This window comes from Podarcis liolepis (assembly GCF_965112155.1).
Source record: "Podarcis liolepis genome assembly, chromosome: 2".
In the NCBI taxonomy this organism is placed as follows: Eukaryota; Metazoa; Chordata; class Lepidosauria; order Squamata; family Lacertidae; genus Podarcis; species Podarcis liolepis.
Genome location: NC_139555.1, coordinates 105,771,879 through 105,797,756, shown reverse-complemented (window position 1 = coordinate 105,797,756; position 25,878 = coordinate 105,771,879). Strand labels below are relative to the sequence as shown.

Genomic DNA, 25,878 nt, shown 5'->3' with positions numbered 1-25,878 from the left:
CCAGAGCAGAGGGACCGGGGCAGCCCTACTAGTCTCAGCAGCGACTTCTCTCTTGTGATGGAGAACTCACCTGGGGCTGCAGGGAGCTTCACCTACGAAGCAGTGGAGCTGATGCCAGCAGGGTCTCAAACACAGGCTGCTTGGTAAGACCATGTGTGCGTGTATGCATGTGCCTTCAACCATGGGGCGGGTGTATGTGTGGCAGCGCGTTCATGGCTTTAGTGTGCCACAAAAGCAGTCCGTTACAATAGCTTAGACAGGGCCTAAGGTAGCAGCAGCTACATCCAGGCCTCCCACCCTTCCCAATTTTTGAAGTAGTGACCCCAAAGGTACCTTGAGCCAACCTCACCCTCGGTGTGTTGCTGGGCTGGCTGAGGTTCCAACACGCCTCACAGTACATCCAGGTGCAAAATTAGGCATGCACATAAACTCAGTATTATTGCAGAGGCCCTGGGGAACCCCTTCATTTGGCAGAGGGCACCTGTCAAGTCAGAAATGGCCTGTCTAGTACCCCATACACACACGGTGCATTCATCTCACCTCACTGGTTCCTCTCCCAATACTGAATTAGAAAGCCTCTGGGACATTGTACAGTGGTACCTCGGGTTAAGTACTTAATTGGTTCTGGAAGTCCGTTCTTAGCCTGAAGCGGACTTTCCCATTGAAAGTAATGGAATGTGGATTGATCCGTTCCAGACGATGAAAAACACCCCCTGAAACAGCAATTTAACATGAATTTTACTGTTTCACAAGACCACTGATCCATAAAATGAAGGCAATAATCAATGTACTGTACTATAAAATAAATAAGACAGTATTTTAGATGAAAAAAATTAACATTGATTTCTTTTCTTACGTGCACTCATTGTTTGGAGGGGGGGCTCAGGGTCCTCTTCCACAATCACAGTCGGCTTGGCTCCTGGCATTTGCAGAGGCCTCAGAGAGCTCCGACGGCTGGAGCCCAGTCGCCGAGCCTCTGCAGACCCCGCAGATGTCGGGGCTTGGTTCCCGACATTCGCGGAGGCCTCAGAGAGCTCAGTAGGCCCCGCGGATATCTGGGTTTGCCTCCAGGCAACGGCGAAGCCTCCGAGAGCTCGGACAACTTACTTCTGGGTTACAATTGTTTGTAACCCGAAAAACGTAAGTTGAAGCGTTCATAACCCAAGGTACTACTGTACAGTCATAGAGTTGGAAGGGTCCCGCAGGGATCATCCATTCCAACTGCCTGCAATGCAAGAATCTCAGCGAAAGCATCCATGATAGATAGCAACCCTCTCACTTATAACTAGGAATGTTCTTCAGCCTGGGCACGGGGGGCCCTTCCAAGCCAAGGGGCGGGAGGCAGGCAGGCAGGAGTGACTCAATGGATATAGGGTTCTACCTCCTGTCCCCCATCTTGACTGCACAAAATCCACCTCCTAGGGCTAAAGTTGGCCGTCCTACATTCCGGAATGCCACTCTGTGATCTGCTGGTAGCAGGGCTTGCGAAGGCTCCTTTCTGGGAAACTGGAGAACCGCTGCCTGTCACCATAGATGACGCTGAGCTTGATGGTCCAGATGATTAAGCAGATGGACTGGATGATTAGGAATAAGGCAGCTTCTTCTGTAGAAAAGGCTCTCAAATCCAGGGGGGAAGCCAGCCAACCAATTTCGTCCAAGCATGGCATACCACTTGGCCCTAGGATAGGCGGATCCTTGACAGTGAAGGTCGTTCCGCCGTGGCGGGGGGGGGGACTTGTCCTCCCCTCCCTTCCATTATCCTGGACCTTGAAGTCTATGCGGGAGAGGAGCTAGCGGGAGAAGAGGAGAAGCTCTCCCACATGACGGGAGGGTAGGGAGCCAAAGGCTGGGGATTTCGGAGCCTTGCCCGCGGGCCTGCCCTGCTCAGTTTAATTTTTCTTTCTCCTCCCCAAGCACGTGTGCTAATGATATTTTACAGTGCAATTATTCTGAGCTAAATCTGGGCTGTGCTGAGAGGCAGCTGGAAATCCTCTGGGCAACAGTGAACCCTCAGCTTGCTGTTGCATGCCTGGCTTCTTGAAGTGCAAGAGAGAGAGAGAGAGAGAGAGAGAGAGAGAGAGAGAGAGAGAGAGAGATCTGTTCAGAGCATGGGCAGCCCTCAAAATGGTGGCCCTGCCAAGTCTGCTCAGCACCCCAGTCAAATTGCAGGCGGCGCACAGTAGCTGACAGTGAAAACCTTGCAGGGAAAGAAGGGCTGGCAGATGATTCCGCAGGAGCTGGAAGCTGTCCTGGGTTGCCTGAGTATTGTGCAGGGCTGTCTGGAATTCTGAGCTGGAAGGCAGATTCTGTAGCCAGAGGACTTCTTTGTGTGCGCACACCGTCTCTGTATTTCTCAATTTACATCATGTGCAAGGATAACCCCAGTCCCGTGGGGGCTGTTGTATGTGTTGGAAGGGAAACTTGGAGGAGTGTCGGGGGGAACCAGCTGGGGAACCCCCCCAAGAGAGGAAGGCTCAGAGCCAGGGGATTGGTGGTGGGACAACGACAAGTGGCCAGAGGGAGAAGAGGGAGCAGACTTGGGAGGAGGAGGCATCAGAAGCTGGAGAGGCAACAGGGTTTAGTGAGCAGGAGGAAGCTGGGACAGAGAGCAGTCCTGGTTCAGAAGCTGGAGAGGAGGGAGGCCAGGAGAGAGAGAGGAGGCCGGCTGCAGAAAAATACAGGGAGTCTCCTGCTGCTGCTGCTGCTGCTGCTGCTGCTGCTGCTGCAACCAGCCCCACCCCTCCCTCCTGGTCTCCCAGAACACACAGAGAAATGAAAAGAGCAGAGGAGAGATTGATTGTGCACAGGCACAGTCTCCGATTGCTTGGCAAAAACCCTGGAGACTTAGGCAGCCGTGGAAAGGCAGAGACTTTGAGTCCTTGCACCTGCCTCATTGGGGCAAGACCTGCGGGGAAGAGTTGCTGGGATCACTAGGCCTGCACTGTTTTGGGTTCTTCGAATAAAGAGTTAACTTCATTGACATCGTGGGTTTTTATCACTGACCTACACCTGACTCCGGGATGCGGGTGGCACTGTGGGTTAAACCACAGAGCCTAGGACTTGCCGATCAGAAGGTCAGCCGTTCAAATCCCCGCGACGGGGGAGAGCTCCCGTTGCTCGGTCCCTGCTCCTGCCAACCTAGCAGTTCAAAAGCACATCAAAGTGCAAGTAGATAAATAGGTACCACTCCGGCGGGAAGGTAAACGGCGTTTCCGTGCGCTGCTCTGGTTCGCCAGAAGGGGCTAAGTCATGCTGGCCACATGACCCGGAAGCTGTACCCGGCTCCCTCGGCCAATAATGCGAGATGAGCGCCGCAACCCCAGAGTTGGCCACAACTGGACCTACTGGTCAGGGGTCCCTTTACCTTTACCTTTACACCTGACTCCAGCTGCTGACAAGGAGGAAGTTGGTACTCAGCCCAGGAATCGTAGAGTTGAAAGGGACCTTGGCTTATTCGGTCTCCTCTGACCCGGGACCTTCCTTTAACCCAGATGTGCATTTGGGAAAAGGGCCATGGCTCCTTGGGTCGCTGTCTCCAACATGGTTCCTTCCAGGTGTTAGGACTACAAGTCCCACCATCCCTTGCAGCAGCATTGGCCATGCTGGCTTGGAACTCAACATCATCTGGAGGGTGCCACCAGGTTGGAGAAGTTTGGCATAAGACACCGGCCGTGTAGGCGGTTTGGCGCAAACCATAGTACGCTCTGTCTCCACAATCAGAGGCACCAGCCCTCCTGGATGTCAGTTGTTGGAAACTGCAGGATGCGGGGAGAGTGCCTTTGTGCTTGCATCCTGCTTGCATGTTTCCTACAGGCTGGCCACTGCGAGAACAGGATGCTGGGCTAGATGGCCGGATCCTGCAGGGCTCTTCTTGCGTGCAAGGGAGAAAATCGAATCTCTTCCATGCAAGGAAGCCCATTTTTAGCTGCCAGTTCTGGGCCTCTCTCTCTCTCCCCCCCCCCCCCCCCGCGTGCTCCCCACCCCCCTCACAAAAGCTGGGACGGTTGCGGAAGCTGCGGGGAGCCCTGTCCTGTTTTTAAAAGCCTCTCTCTTTTTTTAATTGCCTCTCTTCTCTGCCTGCCTGCTTGAGTGCCTGTGGCTGTGTTATTAGGCACTTCATTAAGTCGCAGCCTTGTGCCCGCGCACAATGCAGCAATCACAAGGCAAGGGAGTGCATAAAGGCTCTCGAAAGCCTGGCCCCGCTGCCTTGCCGCTCTGGAGAGCGAGTCGCCGAGGGTCTTGCGAGGAAATCCTGGGGTTTCAGGAGAGCCCTTATTAACGTGCGCAGCAAGGGGTAATAAGCCAGGCCTCTGATAATCGCTCAGCAGGCAGCAAGGGAAACAGAAAGCATTGGGGCAGTAGCAGGGAGAGGGAACGGCTGTGGAAGGTTCAGGTCTCCCAGCTGCTAAGGGCTGGCTTGCACCAAACCTCCCCTTGAACACGAGCAGCCCTATAGCTCTTCCAGGGCTATGTGTGTCTGCAATTGAGAGGGGTGGTTTGTGCAAATCTGGCCGTAGCTAAAGGCAGCCTGCAGGTGTTCCTGTGATCACAGCAGCTGGGGAGAAGGTGCCGCTGTGCAATGGCTGCAGCCCACCTTCCGGATTTACCTAAATGCTATCCTGCTTAATCCTAGCAACGTCTACATTAGACATAGGAAACCCTCTGTGAATTCACCCTTTGGGGCAAAGAATTCCTGGCACCTCTCCTTGGCAGTGGGGAGATGGCTCCCAAGGCTGCATGGTAACACCTGGGAAAGCAGAACGAGATGGAAGAGAGAGCAAATTTGTCACAATTCTGCTCTTAAGCGTGTTTCTGTCCCCCTCCCCCCCCATCTTTTTTCTCTGCTGAGAATCAGTTCTGCAAAGATTAGTATTTGCTGCGTGCTCTTTAGCTTGCTTCCAAAATGTAGCCTGTCCTCAGAATTTCAGTACAGTGGTACCTCGGGTTACAGACACTTCAGGTTACAGACGCTTCAGTTTACACACTAACCCAGAAATAGTACATCGGGTTAAGAACTTTGCTTCAGGATGAGAAAAGAAATCGTGCAGCGGGAGGCCCCATTAGCTAAAGTGGTACCTCAGGCTAAGAACAGTTTCAGGTTAAGAACAGACCTCCGGTACGAATTAAGTTCTTACCCCGAGGTACCACTGTATTTTTGGAAGGGCTTGAATGATAGAAGGTGAGGGAACGATGAATATGAAAGCTCAGAATACAAAAGGAGGAGGGGGAAAGGTTAAAGTCCTGGTGTTTTTAGGTCGTGCGGGTGATAAACGTCATGGAAATGTGCAGAGAGCAGAAATGGCACCTGTCACTCAGTGCAAGCTTATCCCAGTCAAGTTTGGGTCTATCTCGCCCTTCTCAGCTCAGGATCCAAGCTTTGCTTCACAATAGCAGGTACTTGGAAATCAAAAGAGTGAATCTCCATAGCAGCAGCAGCAGCAGCAGCAGCAAAGCCCCATTGTCTTGGGAACGTGAATTAAGAACTGCAGAATAGGCAGCTGCTGGAAGTGCTTGGGGTCTGGCCCCGAGAGAGCTGCTGTAGTAGCAGAGAGACTCAGAGCAGGGGAGGTGAGCTGGAAAGTTTCCTGGTTCAGATCTTGCCCCAGCCATAAACTCGCTGTGCTGACTTTAGGCTTATCATTGTTCTCTTGGGCGTAGCCTTCCCATCTGCGAAATGGGAATAATAGCGACTCTGTAGGCTGCAGAGCGCTATGTAAATACCCTCTTCAGCAGTCTTTCACCTGACGGCTAAAAATCTTCTAATAAGGCTTTTAGGGTATGAATAGCTTTCAGCTCCTGTTCTGATTGTGATTTGCTGTATTGCTGGAGGGTGATTGTCCCTTTGTATTCTGGGCTTTCTATATTTTTTTTTTTACTACAGTGAACTCCAAAAGTTCAGTAGATTAACCTATTGTTAGCTGCCGTGAGCCATTTCTATTGGAGAGGTGGAATAGAAGTGTGTTATATATATATATAAAATCTCTTTTTCTTGTTGTATAGATTATTATTTTTTAAAAGGGGGGAAAGATCCATGATTATGGGAATGGGTGACCCCCCTGGATGCTGTTCTCTTTCGAGAGGATGCTGAGCTCCAGTTAATGGTCTGAGCATTTTGAGAGTCCAGGGGAATACCTTATAAACCTTTGGCCTGACCTCCCTGGAAGCCTTTCTGGTGGAGAGGGAGTGGAGCAGTTAGGAGGCAAGGAGGAACCTGCCTTGAGGCGGCCTAGACTTCCAGTGTGGTGTAGTGGTTAAAAGGGGTAGTCTCGTAATCTGGGGAACCGGGTTCGCGTCCCCGCTCCTCCACCTGCAGCTGCTGGGTGACCTTGGGCCAGTCACAACTTCTCTGAAGTCTCTCAACCCCACTCACCTCACAGAGTGTTTGTTGTGGGGGAGGAAGGGAAAGGAGAATGTTAGCCGCTTGGAGACTCCTTAGGGTAGTGATAAAGCGGGATATCAAATCCAAACTCTTCTTCTTCTTCCCCACTTGGCTTGGCACTCGCAGCCCAAGTAGGTGCGTTTCCTTATTTTTTCTGTATTACTATTTTTATTTTTATTTTTTGCAGGAGGAAAAACTGCGCCTCCTCCCCACAGACAGTCCTGTGGGGTCGGCCGCAACCGTCCGAGGAACGGCTGCCCGTCCAGGGCGTGCTCGAAGCCAAGTCCTCCAGCTCCTCCTCTTCCAACCACTCGGAGAACTTCTCAAGGCTGGGCAGCAGTCCTCTGGAAGTGCCCAAAGCCAGGTGAGAGACGGAGTGAGGCTTGTATCACTTTGGAGAGCGGGGGGTTGGGGCAGGTTGCCAAGCTGCGCACGACATTGGCGATAGTCTGCAGGAGAAGCGATGGCGGCAGCATTCTAGCAGCTGCCCATGAAAGAAACCCTCCTTTCCCCCTTTTAGAAAAACCAGGTGTTAGGAAGGAATCGATCATGCAAATGTACACAAATTTCCTTCTCAGGCAGCAGTTTGGGAACTTTTCGCCAAGTGCCGCCGCAAGGAAAAAGCACCCGCTGCCCTTCCCCTTGCGGTAAAAATATAATTAAAGTGGCAATTTGCTGCTCTTTAGTTCCACCCGGATTCTGCCACCTGAGATGTCTGCTCCTGCTGCCTCAGTTCTGGGCCCGGTGCCGACTTAGCAGAATGAGGAGAGGAAGAAAAGCACCGAGTTTGGGGGATGGCAGCCTTTGAGGCTGGAGGGGGTCAAGAAACTTCACTGGGTTGTACTGGCTGCACAAGAAGCAGTACAGTGGTACCTCGGGTTACAGGCGCTTCAGGTTACAGACTCTGCTAACCCAGAAATAGTACCTCGGGTTAAGAACTTTGCTTTAGGATGAGAACAGAAATCGCGCTGCAGTGGCAGCAGGAGGCCCCATTAGCTAAAGTGGTACCTCAGGTTAAGAACAGTTTCAGGTTAAGAACAGATCTCCGGAACGAATTAAGTTCTTAACCAGAGGTACCACTGTACTAGGTCGAGCCAGATATCCCTAAAAATTCCTGCGTAGCCCTTTTACGGCTTTAGGGATTTCCCACTGTCCGCAGTTTTCAGTTTGTCCATGAGCTCTAGAATTTTTAATTCTGAAAAAAGAGAGTGGGTTCATATTTTTGGCAGTGCCAGAAGTTGTGCTTCCGGGCTTCAGATTATGCGTGTGGCCCAGCAAATCCAGGGACACCTAGGAAAGTGCCCTGTTTATGTCTGTTAAGTACGCAGAGGCACTCTGGTACTTTCTCTGCATCTTGCTTTGGAAGGGAATGCTAGAGGACTGTGTTAAAACGTAGGCACGGCTAGCAGGGGGCTGTGCCCATGAATGCTGGAATTGGGGGCTTGGGGAAGAAGGTGCCACGCCATCCGTGGGCAAGAGAAGTTGGGCCGCCTGAAGGAAGCTTTCGGTATCATGCAGGTATAGCTCGATGCAAAATTATTGAACAACTGCTCCAAATTCGACTCTGTAAATTGTGTCTCTCTTCTTCCTCTCCTGCGGTGTTGAACAAACCCGTCGTAAAGATTTGTTTTAAGTGCTTGAGCACGTTTGGGTGGGTAGGGAGTCTGGGAAGAAGGCAACAATTGGTTAGTGCCACGTGAAATCCTTTCGGGACCAGGAACTGCAGTGTTTTAGGAACTACATGGTCTCGCTGTTGCTCTGTTGAACTTGAAAAGATGTGCAGGTTACCAGCTTCCTTATGCTGGAGATGTGGTCAGCGTTACGTCAGATTTAGTTGTATTTAGAGGAAATGAAAATGAAAAGATTTTGGGGGGCTAAATTGCAAGGAAATCGGTCAAATTGTCGTTTATGAGTCAACGATGGGCGCCGTGATTTTTTATTTTAAGGTACCGTATTTTTTGCTCTATAAGACTCACCAGACCACAAGACGCACCTAGTTTTTGGAGGAGGAAAACAAGAAAAAAAATATTCTGAATCTCAGCAGCCAGAACAGCAAGAGGGATCGCTGTGCAGTGAAAGCAGCAATCCCTCTTGCTGTTCCGGCTTCTGGGATAGCTGTGCAGCCTGCATTCGCTCCATAAGATGCACACACATTTCCCCGTACTTTTTAGGAGGGAAAAAGTGAGTCTTATAGAGCAAAAAATACGGTACATACTTCCAACGAAAGAGGGTGAGTTTGGTGGTACATTCGTTAGTCTCGGCACATGTATTAATAGCAAAATATTTGGGGGGAAACTGCAGATCCCATCAGTGAATGGGGAAAAGCAATGTGCTTATTTTAAACATATAAAGGACTCTCTCTTGTGGCTTGAAGCCCTGGAGTGTTACTTCCAACCCTTAAGCCAACCAGAGGCCTCTTGAGTCATTAACCAGGCAAGTCTTGAACTATCTGAAGTGCTTTTCTAAAAATGTCAGGGCATTGATTGCAATAAGAAACTAAAACTGGCTCAAATCAAATGCAGTTCTTGTCAAGGAATATGAGTTTGGAAAGGCAGAGAGATGAAAAGCATAGAAGATTTAAGAACTATAGATCTGAACCAAAACAGATCTCACACACACACTCTCAATCTCTAGCAAGTAAGGAATTGGTTATACGAACCGAAAGCGCATAGCAAAGAAAACCACAAAGCTGAAATCTAGATAGCATACAAGTGAGATAGTGCTAAATGTTTCAGAGTAGTGTTTCAAATTTCGGGAATGTGCTCTGCTCGCTTTCTCCCATACCCCTCCCTCGGCTGCAGCCAGAGTTGCTATAGAGCTGTCTGTTGTTCTGTCCATTGGTGTAAGAGGAGACTTTGCTCGGGTGGCTTGTGCCCGCAGGCAGGTGATATCTTTTCGCGATGGCACCCAATTCAGGAAATTAATGTACTTACAGAAATTTATCTCCAACTATCTTTGGCAGCGCTGTAAAGCCTCCCCCCCCCCCTCTTAATTCAGGTGTGCGGCTGGCTGGTCTTCCTCCAGCACCGTTCGTGCTTTGTCACTTGTGCAATTGTCTGACTTCGAGATTTTTACCCTTAGGTCTAATTGCATGTTGTATTTCAAATGAGATGGTGCCGCCAAACCTTGCCCTCCCATATCCACCCTGCCATGGAGACGATACCTTGGTTTTGTATCTTCCCTGAACAAAATAAAAAAATTCCTTCCTGTAGCACCTTAGAGACCAACTAAGTTTGTTATTGGTATGAGCTTTCGGGTGCATGCACACTTGGTGTCTGAAGAAGTGTGCATGCACACGAAAGCTCCTACCCATAACAAACGTAGCTGGTCTCTAAGGTGCTACTGGAAGGAATTCTTTTATTTCGTTTCGACTATGGCAGACCAACACGGCGGCCTACCTGTAACTATCTTCCCTGAGTACAGGATGGTATCCTATCCGTGGTGTGGCCTGGCTGTTGCATTTGTTCCCTCTGCATATTTTAAATTGAGGTGGTATTTGCAGAGGCTGCTCTGCTGCCAGCATTGTAGTTTGGGCCGTGCACTCCATCTCCTCTCGAGACAGGCAGATCCCAACAACAGCTAAGGCTACAACTGCCAGGGAATAAACCTGGGGCCCCCTCTGCCTGCAAAACTTGCACTGTGCCTCTGAGCTGTGGTCTCCTCCTCCTCCTCCTTTTGCTCTGGAAAAGGCATGTTCCAGTGTCTTCTGCTTTGGGGGCTGCTTGCCAGGGAGGACCCAGACCCCTTCTCCCGTAGGGTGATGACATTGTTATGTGTGTGTTTGGCGTTGCAAGGGTCTTATCCCGGGAGCGTGTGGCTCCTCAGGCCCAGCAGCTCTGCCGTTGCAGATTTATTTTGGGGAGAGCTGCGGGCAAGGTAGCCACGCTCTTGAAAGTTCCATGGCAGCACTTGGGGGCCCTGCCACGCTGGCAGGCTCAGCTATGCTATCTCGGCTGAGGGGCCGGCACAGAGCCTTGCCAACCCGGAGGAAGGAGATGGCTGCGCGTGGCTTTCAGATCTTCTGGACCCGTGGCCATGGCAACAAAGCACTTAGCGTTTGCCGCAGCGGAGGAAGCGGGGCATTCCGGTGGGCCAGCAGCTACTACAATAGGTAACTTAATTGGCTACCTGCCACTTCCCGAGCGCACTGACAGGCAGGAGGCAAGCAGGGCAAGTCACGCTGAGGCCGCTGGGAGTAGGAGGAGGGCGTGAGAGGAGTGCAGCGCATGCTAGCTTGGGAGAAGGAAGGAAAGCTGGGGGGGGGGTTTCTCTTCCCCTCCCTTCCCCAAGAGAGGGAGAGGGGAGCCTGCCAGTGCCTGGGCAAACTGGCAGGCCAGGCAGAAGGAAACCCCCGCGGTTGTCTGTCTCCGCAGACTGGATCAGGGAAGCTTAATTGAAGCCAAATAGGCATATTGGTAGTTAAGCTGGCAAGCGCACGCATCCCTGCACTCCTGATTGCCTGAAGCTGTGACTGAGCGGAAGGAAAGGGCATCGCTCAGTATTGCCCTGTGGGGGTTTGTCTGCTTTCTTGACAACAGGGCCGAGGAAGCCTCAAGCGCCTGGAGGGTCCGATCAGGCCTCTCCCACCTGTCCCGTGCGAGGGCAGCCAAAGAGCTTGCCTGCTGGGCCACCCATTTGAGCGACCGCCCCCTGTCGTCTCAATCTAATCAGCATGTGCCCCATTAACAAACGAAATGCGCCACAGCAATGTATTTACTGACCTGTGCCACATTTTAATGTGTATGTGTGTCGTCGTTCCCCCCACATCCCCCCACATGGATCTCTGTTGTGTTAATATTGCCCATGAAGGTAGCTAATCTCAAAACGTTCTGCAGAAAAGCTGGGGTAGTCTGGTACCGTGAGGAAAGAATCTTGGGTGCTTCAGGCAAACGCTTGCAGGCTGGATTGCACCTTCTTGCACCTTCTTATTACGCTCGGCTAGGCTGTGCAAAATGGGCCCTGGGGTGCAGAGTCTGTCCCACTGTTGCCGTTTACCTTGGGAGCAAGATGGGGCGCCCTCCGCTGCGGAAGCGTTCCTGGGTGTCCGCAGGCGGCGGGATTAACGCCGTGTAAGATGCACGCAGGACAGTAATGTGGCTTAGCAAACTGGCTAAGCCGCGCCTGAATGCGCTTTTGCTAAACCCATTAAACAAAGCTGGCACAATGCGCTCAGATCCGCCGAGCAGCTCTGGGTCTGGAGACAGCTTTGTCGAAATACGTAAAGCACAGCGGCAACTGCTCCGGTCGGCTAGCGAGCACGGGAAGAGCCGTCGCGATGGGGTTGGAGCTTCCCACAGAGCTTCGAGATGCTGTGTTTTCTGTACTTCCTCGTTTCCCTTGTATGTGTGCGAGGCGGTTCTTCAGCAGCTGAACCTGCAGTTGAATGATACCAGGGAACAAGGGAGCTAGTTCTCTAGGTCTGCCTTTTGGCAGCTGAACCCGGCCTCTGTTCCCGTGCATCTATTTCGCAGAGTTAACTAGACCGTTGGAAGGTTCGGGACACCTGAAAACAAGAGCTTTTTTATGCAGCGCGTAGTTGACCTGTGGAACTCCCTCCCACCAGAGGCAGCCATGGGGCCCCAAGCCATGGGGTGGCTTTCAAAGAGGATTAGACACATTCAGGGAGGAAAGGGCTGTCGAAGGCTGCTGGCTGTAATGGCTGTGCTCTGTTTCCACAGTTGGAGGCAGCAGTGCTTGCTGGAAACCACAGAAGGAGTTTTTGTGCTTGAATCCTACTTCCTGGTTTCCCTCAGGCATCTGACTGGCCACTGTGAGAACAGGACGCTGGACTGGACGGGCCATTGGTCTGTCCCCACAGGCTCTTGAGTTCTTCTATCCCAGCACTTCTCTATGATCAGGGGAAGCCCATGATGTCATCCCGATGATCTCCTGGTTTCCACTGATTGAGATTGTGGAGGAAGCTGCTGCTGCTGCTGCTGTGTGCTGTGAGCAAATACCCTTCTCCTTGCACGCAAGCGTCCTGGCTCTTGGCCTTAATGGCCCTGTAATTATTACCCTGGGTCAGGCCGGTAAATGCTCTAATGTGACAGCAAACAGGCATGGCTGAAGCAAAGTGCTGCTGGCTGCCAAGTGCGTCGCTCAGTTGCCGGCTGTGCTTCTGGGCCCTGCACAAAGATCTCCTGCCATCCAGCTGCTGTTAATAGAGTAATTATTAGCTTTCTGGTCTTTATGGTTAAATATTTATGTCCTGGGAGCGCTCCTTAACGCCATGTCTGCTTTTTGCAGGCAGCTGATTAAAGCAGGCAGGCGCAAACAGGCAACCGCTGGCCCAAAGGTGGCGGCGGTCGTGGGGGAAGCGCCGTACCAAGCAAGTGAGCAAAGGTTCTGTGCCTGGACAATCCAGATTTCCCCACCACTACCACCAACAAAGGGACACAGGTGGCGCTGTGGGTTAAACCACAGAGCCTAGGGCTTGCCGATCAGAAGGTCAGCAGTTCGAATCCCCACGACGGGGTGAGCTCCCGTTGCTCAGTCCCTGCTCCTGCCAACCTAGCAGTTCGAAAGCATGTCAAAGTGCAAGTAGATAAATAGGTACCGCTCCAGCGGGATGGTAAATGGCGTTTCCGTGCGCTGCTCTGGTTCGCCAGAAGTGGCTTAGTCATGTTGGCCACATGACCCAGAAGCGAGATGAGCGCCGCAACCCCAGAGTCGGCCACGACTGGACCTAATGGTCAGGGGTCCCCTTTACCTTTACCACCACCAAGGAAAGCTGGAATTTGCATTCTGTATAACTGCATAGAGGACTAATCTATCTGAAGAAGTGTGCATGCACACGAAAGCTCATACCAAGAACTAACTTAGTTTATCTTTAAGGTGCTACTGGAAGGAATTTTTTTATTTTGACTCTGGCAGACCAACACGGCTACCTATCTGTAACTGCATAGAGGACAGCGTGAATTGCACCAAGGGGATTTTTTTGCAAATTTATTTGGCTTATTTTTAATGCAGAATTTAATTCTGTGTTTGTACTGTAAACCACCCTGCGATCCTCAGATGAAGGGCAGCACATAATACATAACAACAATAATTTTAAAAACTGCTGGGAGCTGGGGTTGCACAGTGCAAACCACAGAGAATCTCAGAGGGAGCTCTTGAGTTCATAAATTTTGGGCAGTGTTGCTTGCCCACTTTTTTCCAAGTGCACTTTTGCCAGTCCTCAGAATTTAGTTTCCCCCCTTAAATGAAAGCGGAGATTCTTTGGAAATGTAAATCTGCCCCTGTTGCCACGTTCTCCTTTTCTGCATTGGGGGTAGTATTATGGTATGGATATGCATATAGCTGAGGCTGCTGGTTATATTGGCTGATTCTACATTAGACAGCTGATCTAAGGCAGAGAACAGGAGAGTGACTAACAAGCTCATTACTGTAAAGAGGTCCACCAGCAGGGCAATGAGAACCTTTCAGTATCAAGGATCTAATTAGTGGGTAAATTTTTCCCCAACCTGGTGCCCTCTGGCCATTGTTGGACTACAAATCCCAGCAGGGACGCAGGTGGCACTGTGGTCTAAACCACTGAGCCTCTTGGGCTTGCTGATCGGAAGGTCAGCGGTTCGAATCCCCATGATGTGGTGAGCTCCCGTTGCTCTGTCCCAGCTCCTGCCAACCTTGCAGTTCGAAAGCACGCCAGTGCAAGTAGATAAATAGGTACTGCTGTGGTGGGAAGGTAAGTGGCGTTTCTGTGCGCTCTGGTTTCCACCATGGTGTTCCATTGCGCCAGAAGTAGTTTAGTCCTGCTGGCCACATGACCCGGAAACCTGTCTGTGGACAAACACCGGCTCCCTTGGCCTGAAAGCGAGATGAGTGCTGCAAACCCATAGTCGCCTTTGACTGGACTTAACCATCCAGGGGTCCTTTACCCTTTACCTTTTTTACAGATCCCAGCACCCACAGTCAGCATGCTCAGTAGTGAGGGAGTTGCAGGCCAACAATCCCTGTAGGGTACCAGGCTGGGCGAGGCTGTTTTAAGCTATGGGGCTGGCCTCAAGCCAGGGCTCAACTCTGGAAGAGAAGGCCCAAGCTGCGAAGCATGAGGTTTAGAGCTTTTGAGCATCCCTTGTGGGGTGAAATCCTGGAAAGCTGCTGTCATGGAGTGTAGACAGAACTGCACTTCTTAGGAACCCTCTACCTGAGAGCTTGCTGAGCTGCTGCCAATTGTTGTTGTCGTTTAGTCGTGTCCGACTCTTCGTGACCCCATGGACCAGAGCACGCCAGGCACTCCTGTCTTCCACTGCCGCCTGCAGTTTGGTCAAACTCATGCTGGTAGCTTCGAGAACACTGTCCAACCATCTCGTCCTCTGTCGTCCTCTTGTGCCCTCCATCTTTCCCAACATCAGGGGCTTTTCCAGGGAGTCTTCTCTTCTCATGAGGTGGCCAAAGTATTGGAGCCTCAGCTTCAGGATCTGTCTTTCCAATGAGCACTCAGGGCTGATTTCCTTAAGAATGGATCGGTTTGATCTTCTTGCAGTCCATGGGACTCTCAAGAGTCTCCTCCTCCACCAGAATTCAAAAGCATCAATTCTTCGGCGATAAGCCTTCTTTATGGTCCAGCTCTCACTTCCATACATCACTACTGGGAAAACCATAGCTTTTACTATACGGACCTTTGTTGGCAAGGTGATGTCTCTGCCTTTTAAGATGCGGTCTAGGTTTGTCATTGCTTTTCTCCCAAGAAGCAGGCGTCATTTAATTTCGTGGCTGCTGTCTGCAGTGATCCCGGAGCCCAAGAAAGCAAAATCTCTCACTGCCTCCATTTCTTCCCCTTCTATCCGCCAGGGTGTGATGGGACCAGTGGCCATGATCTCTGCTGCCAGTTAGAGCAGCCAATATAGGGTACAGAGGGGTAAGGCATAGTCATAGCTTGACATGCAGAGCTGTTTCAAAAATTAAGCCCAAACTGAACCCTGCACCAAAGCCGGAATTCCATTCTTAGGCCACCACAGGTTGGTGGTATTTGTGGATTTTAGGTTCTCTCCCACCCCCGTTCCTTGCTAGCTTGAGTGACGGATGTGAAGAAAGAGAAGCCAGAGCTGTCAGAAACCTATATAGCTCTTCCTGGGAGGGAAGGGTGGTGCAGTGGAGAGGAGTGACCTAATTAAACGAAGCCCTTTCTCCGGAGCTGGAGCTTGAAAGAATCTGGGCTGCTTGAAGACCCAGCAGATCTGAACGTTCTTCCTGCCAGAGGAATGGACAGCAGCAAGACTCTCCCTGTCTGTTTTGCCTTGCCTTGATCCTGCTTTTTCTTCCAAGGGGCTGACTTCCTTTTTTTGTTTTTGTTTTTGTTTTTGTTTTTGTTTAAATGATATTTATTAGAAGTTTAAAGATTACAGAAAAAAGAAAAAAGGAAAACAATAAAAAGTTTAACAGAACATACATTACAATACATAAAAAGAAAAACATAAAAAATACAACAATACAGCAAAAAGAAACGCCCTGGTTTCTTCAAGAAAGTATATTTAAATACCTTTTTCAGTTCATTATATATCATTTCCAAAAAAAACCTTAATCCAAGGGGCTGACTTCCAAGGGAGCTGCTTTATACAGAGTCAGACAGAGGCCCATCTAGCTTGTTATTGTCCGCATGGACAGCTCTCCAGGGTTTCAGATGCAGGATATTCCCAGCCCAACCCATTTACTGGGGAGGTCCCAGTAAATATTTCTCGGCTTAGTGGATTTCTGGTGTTTGGTCCCTCGTGCTTTCTACCTGTGCTGCTAACAAAGCATCGCCGACTCTGCTTTTTATATATAATTTTTATTAGATTTTCTGTTTTACAATTTAAAGTACTCATTTTAACATCCTTAAAATATCAGTGACTTCCCTTCTTCTCTTTCCATGGTTCATTTTACGTATATCACATCCCTGCATCTTTTACAAAACTAAACCATTCAGTATTCCATTATTGCATCCATCAAAACTTATTTACACTGTTTAATTTATCTTAATGCTGCCAATGTTTTCATGTCTACACAGGTTTTCCCCCATAGAGTCAATAAACAGTTTCCAGTCTTCTCTAAAAGTATGCTCTTCTTGTTCTCTTATTCTATATGTTAAGTCTGCAAGCTGAGCATATTCTGTCAGCTTAAGTTGCCATTCTTCTTTGGTTGGGACCTCGCTCGTTTTCCATTTTTGGGCTAACGAAACACAGGCCGCAGTAGCAGCATACATAAAGAACCCTTTTTGACACCTGGGAATTCCAGTCTGAATTATCCCCAACAGAAAGGACTCTGTTTTTGGGGGGGAAAGTACGTTTAAACATTTTCTTCAATTCATTATGGATTATTTCCCAACACTCTTTTACCCTTTTACAAGTCCGCCCCATGTGAAAGAACATTCCCTCCACCTCTCTGTATCTCCAGCACTTATCTGATTCAGTCGCCACCCCTGTTCTGATTCAGCGTCAAAGTAGTTGAGTTCTACTTGACTCCATCACCCCAGGAAAAGGCAGCGAGTTTTCACCTGTGTGAATAAGAGAGCGTAGGTGAATCAGGGAAGCAGAGGTGTCTGGGAAGGTTTACGTATGGGATGCCGCCTGGCGACACAAGAAGATTGCAAGGGCAGTAGGAGCAAACAAGTCATTCTGTTTCCTGAGCTCAGGGATAGCCAACATGTTCCGATCCAGTTGCTGATGGACTCCTGCTCCCATGAGCCCCAGCCAATGCGGCCGAGGATAATGGGAGTTGGAGTCTAGCCAGAACATCCAGGGGTGCAACACCGCACTGGCCACTCCTGCTTTAGTTAACAGAAACACTAGCAGAAATACCATAATTCTGACACAGCTCTTGAGGTTGACTGTAGAGCAGGGGTCAGCAAACTTTTTCAGCAGGGGACCGGTCCACTGTCCCTCAGACCTTGTGGGGGGCCAGGCTATATTTTTTTGGGGGGGGGCTAATGAATTCTTATGCCCCACAAATAACCCAGAGGTGCATTTTAAATAAAAGCACACATTCTACTCATGTAAAAAACACGCTGATTCCCAGACTGTCCGCCGGTCGGATTTAGAAGGCGACTGGGCCGGATCCAGCCCCCGGGCTTTAGTTTGCCTACCCATGCTGTAGAGCCACAGCAGCACATACATTTCAGAGAGACGGCACTACTTGCTAAAACAATTTTTTTGAAAAAGATTTCACCACCAATTCGGTCCCTGGTATTAAAAGATTCTTATTGCCCTGCCAGTGGGCCTCTTTGCAGTTAATTGGCTTGTTAGTCCCTCTGCTGTTCTCTTCCTTAGATCAGCTGTACTCGAGCACATCACTGAGGTCTTTTTTGTCCAGCATGAGTCTGGAGTAGAAAGGGAAGATGAATCCATGGTTTGAAGTGCTGGCTAGTCTTGCCATCTCGCCTCCCACCCCTCCCTTTATTGTTGTTCTCTTGGCTTTCTGCTTTGTCCAAAGATCATAAGCCAAATTAATCCTCTGTATCAGCGCTCTAGTGTCTGTTCTTGGCGGAAGACTGGGCTTGAAATTCTAATAAGGTCGTGTGGGATGAAGGCTGGAGAGCTCTGCTTGCCAGGGTGAAAGGATTAGAGCTGGAGAGTTTCCGGAACATTCTCCCCAGCAGAAGAGGATGAGTTACTCTTCGGATAGATAAAGCTACTTTTGCGTTGACAACACCAATGGCGTTGTCTGCTGCAGGCTTCCCAAACCTGGTGCCCTGTAGCGGATGTTGGACTACAATTCCCATTGGCCCTCTGGCTGAGGCTGATGGGTATTGTAGTTCTACAGCATCTGGAAAGGGTACCTCGTAGGTTGCCCTGGTCTACCGCAGTGGGCAGTGGCTTTCCAGTGCCTTGGATAGAAGTATCTCCTCCTGAACTTGTGTCATGGGCTGGCTGGATACAGAGGAGCTGGATACAGATGCGCCAGCTGGAGAACCCCCCAGGGGAAGAAGGCTCAGAGCCAGGCGATTGGTGGTGGGATGATGATGATGCGTGCTCAGAGGGAGAAGAGGAGGAGGCGTCGGAAGCTGAAGAAGCAACAGGGCTTAGTGATCAGGAGGAGTCTGGGGCAGAGAGCAGTCCAGAATCGGAGGCAGAAGCAGAGGCTGGAGAGGACCAAGAGGCAGAAGAGGAGGCCTCACTGGGGTCAAGACCTCCTGGGAACAGTTGCTGGGTTCACTAGGCCTCCTGCGCTGTTTTGGTTTCTTTGAATAAAGATATTGCTAACCTGCTCCTGACTCCAGCTCCCGACACCCTGCCATTTGCAGTCCTTCAACCTGAGACCTCCTTCATGCAAGCCATGCGAGAAGGGCCTTTCACACAAAAAATGTTTCAGGCACTCTGGTATACTGACATCCGAGGGATTAAATATTCTTCACAGATCTTGACTCTAGGCTCTGCTGGTGCCGTTCACAACTCTTCATGACTGTTTTATCCTCTGCTCCCAGATAATGTCACTGGTTCCTGCCTCTTTTCCTTCCTTCCTTCCTTCCTTCCTTCCTTCCTTCCTTCCTTCCTTCCTTCCTTCCTTCCTCTCTCTCTCTCTCTCTCTCTCTCTCTGTCTCTCATAGTTTGTCATAAACAAAATATCTCTCCTAAAATCGCCAGATTTACGGAGGTTCTCTCTGCATTTAAAATGTAACTTATTCAGTGACCCAACGTGACTACAGCACTATGCTTGCATCAGTTGTGTCAACCATGTACACTTGGGGAAATTGTTTAATTTTCACAGTGGAAGTTTGCAGGAGTTGGGCTTTTGTGCAGCTTTGAAGAAAGAGGTAGCAAGAGAGCAAGGCAAGAAGGGGGGGACATGTATTTCAAGGAGTAGGTGCAGAAACTGATGGGCACCCTGCCCAAATCACTTTTTTCCTCAATACTTCTCTGGTGCACTGAGGGGCTGGAAACTTGCTTTTTAAAAAACGGAAGCAGAAAATGGACTCTAAATCAACTAGTAGAGTCTATCATCTGGACCCCACAGGTGGTTGAAATTGCAGAGTTATTGGGTAATCCCTTGGCTTTGAATCCTCTCTGGCTGTGTCTGCAAACTCCATGGCTGGCTTCGTGCTTCTGTGGCCATTCCAGATCTCTCTCTATTTCTGGCTTCCCTCTTCCCCCTTCTGCTTTGCTGACCAAGCAACCGGCGTTTCTCTCCTTCCTGCACTCGGCTCTTGGCAGCTGGCTTCCTACCGATTTCCAATCCCTGGTCCGGCCGCTTCATTGGCGAGCCGAGTTGCGTGAGCTTTGCCAGAGTGTACAAGAAGGCCAGACTCCCCAAATCTCTGGAAACAGGATCCACCCAGAGCAGTATGTGTTGAGGTTAATTTAGACTCGAGGCCAAGAGTTCCTGAGTCACATTCTCTCTACCCGACATTCTAATAAGTCTTGCTGCCCCTGCGGCTCTGCCTTGAGCCTCCTGCTTTCACCGCACTAAGACAATCTTCGGCGCCTCACATTCTCTTGTTACAGGGCAATTCCTCTTTGCTAGAACAGTCTTCCCTTCCAGCTAGCCCTGCGTAAGGTCTCTCTACCTTCTGCACTCCACTGTGGAGATCTGTGGCCTCTCAACTTTGTCTCTCTGCAGCCCCTTATCTCCACATTCACAATGTTAATGTCCTACCAGTCATGAAGAATATTCTTTTTTCTCCCCTTCTTCGGCCATTTGCTCTAAGCCCTTTCTTCTGCTCACACAAAGGCTTTAATAGAAGAATACAGCGGTACCTCGGGTTACATACGCTTCAGGTTACGGACGCTTCAGGTTACAGACCCCGCTAACCCAGAAATAGTACCTCGGGTCAAGAACTTTGCTTCAGGGTGAGAACAGAAATCATGCTCCGGCGGCGCAACGGCAGCGTAGGCCCCATTACTTAAAGTGGTGCTTCAGGTTAAGAACAGTTTCAGGTTAAGAACACACCTCCAGAACGAATTAAGTTCTTAACCTGAGGTACCACTGTACTGGCAGCAGATCTCCAAGGTTTCAGGCACAGGTGTTTGTAGAAGATTGTGGAATTGTAAAGTTGGAACGGACCACGGGGAACAGCTAATCCAACCCCCTGCAATGCGGGAATCTTTTGCCCAACCTGGGGCTCAAACGCACAACCCTAAGATTAAAGAGTCTCATGCTCTACCAACTGAATGATTCTGGGGCCAGTGTTTCCCCAGCCCTTCCTGGGCTTTTATGTATTACAGTGGTACCTCAGGTTACATACGCTTCAGGTTACATACACTTCAGGTTACAGACTCCGCTAACCCAGAAATAGTATCTTGGGTTAAGAACTTTGCTTCAGGATGAGAACAGAAATTGCGTGGCAGCGGCAGCGGGAGGCCCCATTAGCTAAAGTGGTACCTCAGGTTAAGAACAGTTTCAGGTTAAGAATGGACCTCCGGAACGAATTAAGTTCTTAACCTGAGATACCACTGTATAGATTTTTATATATTGTAAAGTGTCCCATGATCCAGCGTGGTATGGAAATTATTTAATAAAGAATTAAAATAGAATTGTAGAGTTTGAAAGAACTCAAAAGCGTCGTCTAGTCCAGGCACGTCCAACTCCCAAGAGACTGCGATCTACTCCCTGTATAAAAAAAAACTGGCAGTGATGTACCCAATGTCATTGCCAAGAGTTGTTGAGCTCTTTTTAGGGGAGAGTGACCAGAATTGTTGAGCTTCTTTTGGGAAGGATGACCTTTGGGGGGGGGGAGTGCCCAGAGTTGTTTACCGTTTGGGGGGGGGTTGGTAAGGAGCACAACAGCCATCACTTAAAATAATACCACAATCGACCAGGAGATAGCAATTGACCTGTTGGACATGCCTGGTCTAGTTCAACTTCCTGCAATGCAGGAATAGCAGCTGAGAAACGCCGACAGATGGGCCCATCCATGTTGCCCTCCAGACATCCATCATCAAAGGTGGGGAAATGATGGCTGTGACCGCGATGGAGGAAGTCTCTGTGGGAGTTGCTTCGAGGAATCACCAATGCTTGATCCTAACAGATACAGTGGTACCTCGGGTTACATACGCTTCAGGTTACAGACTCTGCTAACCCAGAAATAATGCTTCAGGTTAAGAACTTTGCTTCAGGATAAGAACAGAAATCGTGCTCCGGCGACAGCAGGAGGCCCCATTAGCTAAAGTGGTGCTTCAGGTTAAGAACAGTTTCAGGTTAAGAACGGACCTCCAGAATGAATTAAGTACTTAACCCGAGGTACCACTGTAAATCTCTTCCTTTCCCCCCACCCCTTTCACTTTCTTTGTACTACTACCATATTTTTTGCACCATAACACTCACTTTTTTCCTCCTAAAAAGTAAGGGGAAATGTCTGTGCGTGTTATGGAGGGAATGCCTACGGGTGGCATGCCTACGGATTTTCCTCCTCTAAAAACTATGTGCGTGTTATGGTTGGGTGCGTGTTATAGAGCGAAAAATACGGTAATTCTGCCACATCGATGCTTCTCCTTGCTTCCGCATCCTTCTAAGCGAAACTTGCTGGCTGCCTCCCTTTTCAAGTCCTGCCCTGCTTTTTGGAACTCTTGCTATAAACGGCTTCAAAGCTAAGAGCCAGTAGGCTTCTGGGTATTCATCCTTTTCTCCACCCCCACCCAAAAACCCCCTCTTTGCTTCAGAATGCTATGAGCGCACCTGTGGATCCCTCTGCAGTAAGACAGCCGGGGATTGCAATGAAGGAGTCCGTTTTGTCTTTATTTCTGACGCGTTTCTCTGATGGGAATCCGCTTCGCCGCCAAAGTTGTCGGGAGAAGGGAAAGAGGAGCCAGCGAGTCTCTTTGCTTGGCATGTACAGGCGCTTGGAACGGGAGTTGATTGACGGCCACCGTCTAGTCAGGGTGGCTGTCTAGAACTTCCACGTTCAGAGTATTTTGTACGTCCCTGGGCACCAGAAGGAGGAGGGAGTAATTGTCTTCATGTCCTGCTTCTGATTGGCCACCGTGGGAAGAGTGATACAGTGGTACCTCGGCTTACATACGCTTCAGGTTGCAGACGCTTCAGGTTACAGACTCCGCTAACCCAGAAATAGTGCCTCGGGTTAAGAACTTTGCTTCAGGATGAGAACAGAAATTGCGCAGCGGCAGCAGCGGGAGGCCCCATTAGCTAAAGTGGTGCTTCAGGTTAAGAACAGTTTCAGGTTAAGAACAGGCCTCCAGAACGAATTAAGTACGTAACCAGAGGTACCACTGTACTAGCATCGTTGATGCTTTGGCATGACCCAGCACAGCTGCTCTTCACCTTTCCTAAACTCATGAGAGACGGCATTATCCCACAACCCTTGCACAAGCCTAGACGGTTGGTCATAAAAGCTGAGATTTGCTTTCTTTAAAAAATGCTGGATTGTAAGACGCTTTGGAGACTTTGTGGCTGAAAAGGGCAGGGTGTAAATAAATTTAAGGTGTGGAAGAGCATCCTCTTTTGCCAAGGGCCCAGTGACCTATTGTGACCAGTCGGTTGATGAGCCTGTTCTTGCAAGAAACCGGAGAGCAAATCCCTTTTTATTCGCCTTTCCTTGTTCTCCAAGCAGTGAGTTTTGGGGACAGAGAGAGGGGTGGTGATAGGGAACAGCGCCAAAAGTAGAAGTCTGTTTAACCCTACAGCATCGTGCCTTTCTCCCCCAAACTGGAAATCTGGATTATTCCCCGTACATTGAAATGACCTTTTCAGGTAAGAGGGGGCCTAACGCTTCTGCAAAATGCCAGCAGCTGCTGGTGCTCCGACTGAAAGCGGTTTGCCTGAAGGGCCTCTTTAAAATAAAAATAAAGGGCTTCCTTGTGAGCTGGGCTTGCCGCCTCGCAGCTGATGCTTCTCTGCTCCCATCGGATTCATTTCTTCCAAATCGGCCAGCTTCTCGTATTGCTTAACGCTTAGTGCCGCGTGTCACTCCTGAGCCGCCAGCTAAGCATTCTGGGACCGTGGAGGAAGGACGTGGCCAGGGGCTGAAAGGCTTGCCTTTGGAAGGAGGACGAGAACGGGACTGCTGCACGGTTTCTGCTCTGCAATCCGCTGGGGATCTCCTCTCTGTCTTTCCGCTCTGCTGGCCTCTGGGCCACTTTCTTCGATTAAGTGCTACTGCTGCTTTCTTGCTTTCTACCAACTCACGGCCGCTGTGGTCCCACGCTGCCTCTCACCTTCCAGGAAAAGAAAACCGGGGATGTCGTGTCAGGATCTGAGCACTCCACTGGCTGGAAGGGCCGGGGGACAAGTAGAAGTTCCTCCCGGAAGCACAAATCTCATAGGAACCTTAGGAAGTTGCTTCGTACTGAGTCAGATCCCCGATCCATCCTTCTTGGTACTTCCTGCACTGACCAGCAGCAGCTCTCCAAGGTTTCAGGTGGGGGGTCTCTCCCAGCCCCCCCCCTTCCCGGAGATGCCGTTGGGAATCGAATCAGGGACCTTCTGCATGCAAATAGGATGCTCTGCCACCCTTCCCTCTTGCGTCGCTCCATGCCCTCCGCAAACTTCCATTGGGCCTGCATATCGACCGCACCTTTGGGAACAGCGTCAGGGTTTTTGGGCTCTCTTGGCAAGACGGTTCTTGGCTTTTGCAACTCCTGCATGACATTAACCGCTGGTTTGCCCACCACAGCGATTCAGCGCTTTCGCCCTCCTTAACAAGCTCAGCATCTTCTTCCTTCTCGCTTTAGAAAGGCCTGCCGTAAGCCGTACACCCTCGATGCCATTCTTGAGATGATGATGATGGCGGCAGTGTAAACTCAGAGGGGCAGGAGACCAACGAGGGCTTGAGCAAAAGGGACGTTCTGCTGAACAAAGCCACTGACTTGCATCGTCTCCTCTTTCTCTTTCTCTCTCTCTCTCTCCCCCTCTCTCTGCCCCAGATCTGCAGACCATTCTCTGCCTGGATCCTCCATCTCTACAGACTTTGGCAGCTGGCAGATGGTAACGGGGAATGGCAGTGTACAGGAGCAAGCAGACTCCTCCCTCCCTTGCAGCTTCCCGGATGAGCTCCCTAACAGTTCCCTGTAAGTGTGCTGAGAACGACGCGTTGGGAGGGGCTGCGCTGTGCATAATAACCCAATGCCTCCGGTTCGGACTTCCGGCATCCTGAAACGATAGTCACCGGCCTGGGCAAGGCCTCTCTCCCAGAAGACCCACAAGGACCATTACTGATTTGATCGTACCAGGCTAGCTAGGTCCAGCGGTCTAACTCGGTGTGACAGTTCCTTATAGGCCTTCTCGCTAGCGAGAACATGCTGGTGGCTGGCAGTGCAAGCTGACTCTTCCCACCCGAACACCCCCAGAGCGCATGGGAAGCAGATATGTCTTTCACAACGCACAGGGATGACTGCGAACTTTCCCCTTTTTTCAGCCATCACAGGTACTTCCATGCAGATGCATGTTTCGTCTTGATATCAGTCCTGTTGCTAAAAGGCAAATGCTCCATAGATGTGAGCTGGGCCCCTCCGGGGAAGCACAACCAGTTCTGAATCTTGATTTCAATGTGCTTTCTCGTCGGGCTGGTCCTTTTCCTTTCTCGTCCTCTTCAGCAGTGCAGCGCATGGAGCTGTGGAACTTGGCCTTCTTTGATTCAGTTCGCTTACGCAGAGGTTTTCAAGACAACTTTTGCGCGTTGTTGTTTTTCCCCACTCAGCCGAGCCTTTTGTTTCCCATGGAGTTCCTTTACCTTGCAACTTTTATTTACCAGGCGGAGACCATGGCACTGTCATTTGATCCCTCTTTCCTCTGCTCCAACAGTCCTAGGAGTTCCTGCCAAGGGGCTACTATTGCATCCACTGAACCAAGGACAGATCAGAGTGGTCAACAGCCTCTTCATTTTGTCTTCCTCATTTCAGAAGTTTTCATTTTAATAACGATAATCTTGTTATTTGTGCCCCGCCCATCTGACTGGGTTGCTATGTGGATTGGGGAGATTCACTGCTTTTGCAATTCTGTGGGGCCGGCCCTATATTCTTGGCAGCTGTTGCCCTACAAATACGCATGTCTAGCTATGTCCCTCAAAGTGTGTTGGGACTTGAACTCATTGATTGCACCAGAACTCATTGATAGACCTCGTCCTCTTCCTTGCTGGCATCTTGTGGCTTCTTTGGTCAGTGGTCTATAACCCTTTATGTTAGTTTCACGTTCAGACCAGTGCCGGCTGAATCCTTTGTGGTCTTGCTATAAGAGGACTGTGCTCGCGTTGCCCCTCTATAGCTACTCTCTCATTTGCCCCTAGCCCTTCTCACCAGGCTCAGGCAGAACCTTGCACCACGAAGTTGCTCAGTTTAAAATGCCACACTGACGGCAGCATCCTTGGCACGATAGTTCCCTGGGGTATTGATGCTTCTCCTCCTAGCATTGGAGCGAGGGTGGGTCTTCTGTACAGTTGGCAATAGAGTAGAAGGTTTGGGACATATTTGGAATGGGGCTTTGGGTGAAGCGGTGTCTCGGTGAACTATCCTGGAGGCACAGAAACGAGAAGAAGAAAGCTTAATGAGCAGTAGTCCTGTTGGTTTAGTATGGATTCATTACTTCCAGAAAAGCTAAGTCCATAAGTTGGCTAGGGCCACAGTGTAGGTCTGTAG

General features: G+C 50.1%; 1 protein-coding gene across 3 annotated transcripts in view; it reads left to right on the top strand.

Annotated features, from left to right (window-relative positions):
* MTMR14 (myotubularin related protein 14) overlaps nucleotides 1-25,878 on the top strand; it is an 87,452-nt gene that overhangs the window by 49,616 nt on the left and 11,958 nt on the right. For 2 of the 3 annotated variants that reach the window (XM_083491937.1, XM_083491939.1), the window contains exons 16-18: nucleotides 5-143; nucleotides 6,567-6,743; nucleotides 24,172-24,315. In XM_083491937.1, coding sequence (XP_083348063.1) covers nucleotides 5-143; nucleotides 6,567-6,743; nucleotides 24,172-24,315 — 460 coding nt within the window. The remainder of the gene's footprint in view (nucleotides 1-4; nucleotides 144-6,566; nucleotides 6,744-24,171; nucleotides 24,316-25,878) is intronic. The other variant, XM_083491938.1, reaches the window with a different exon arrangement.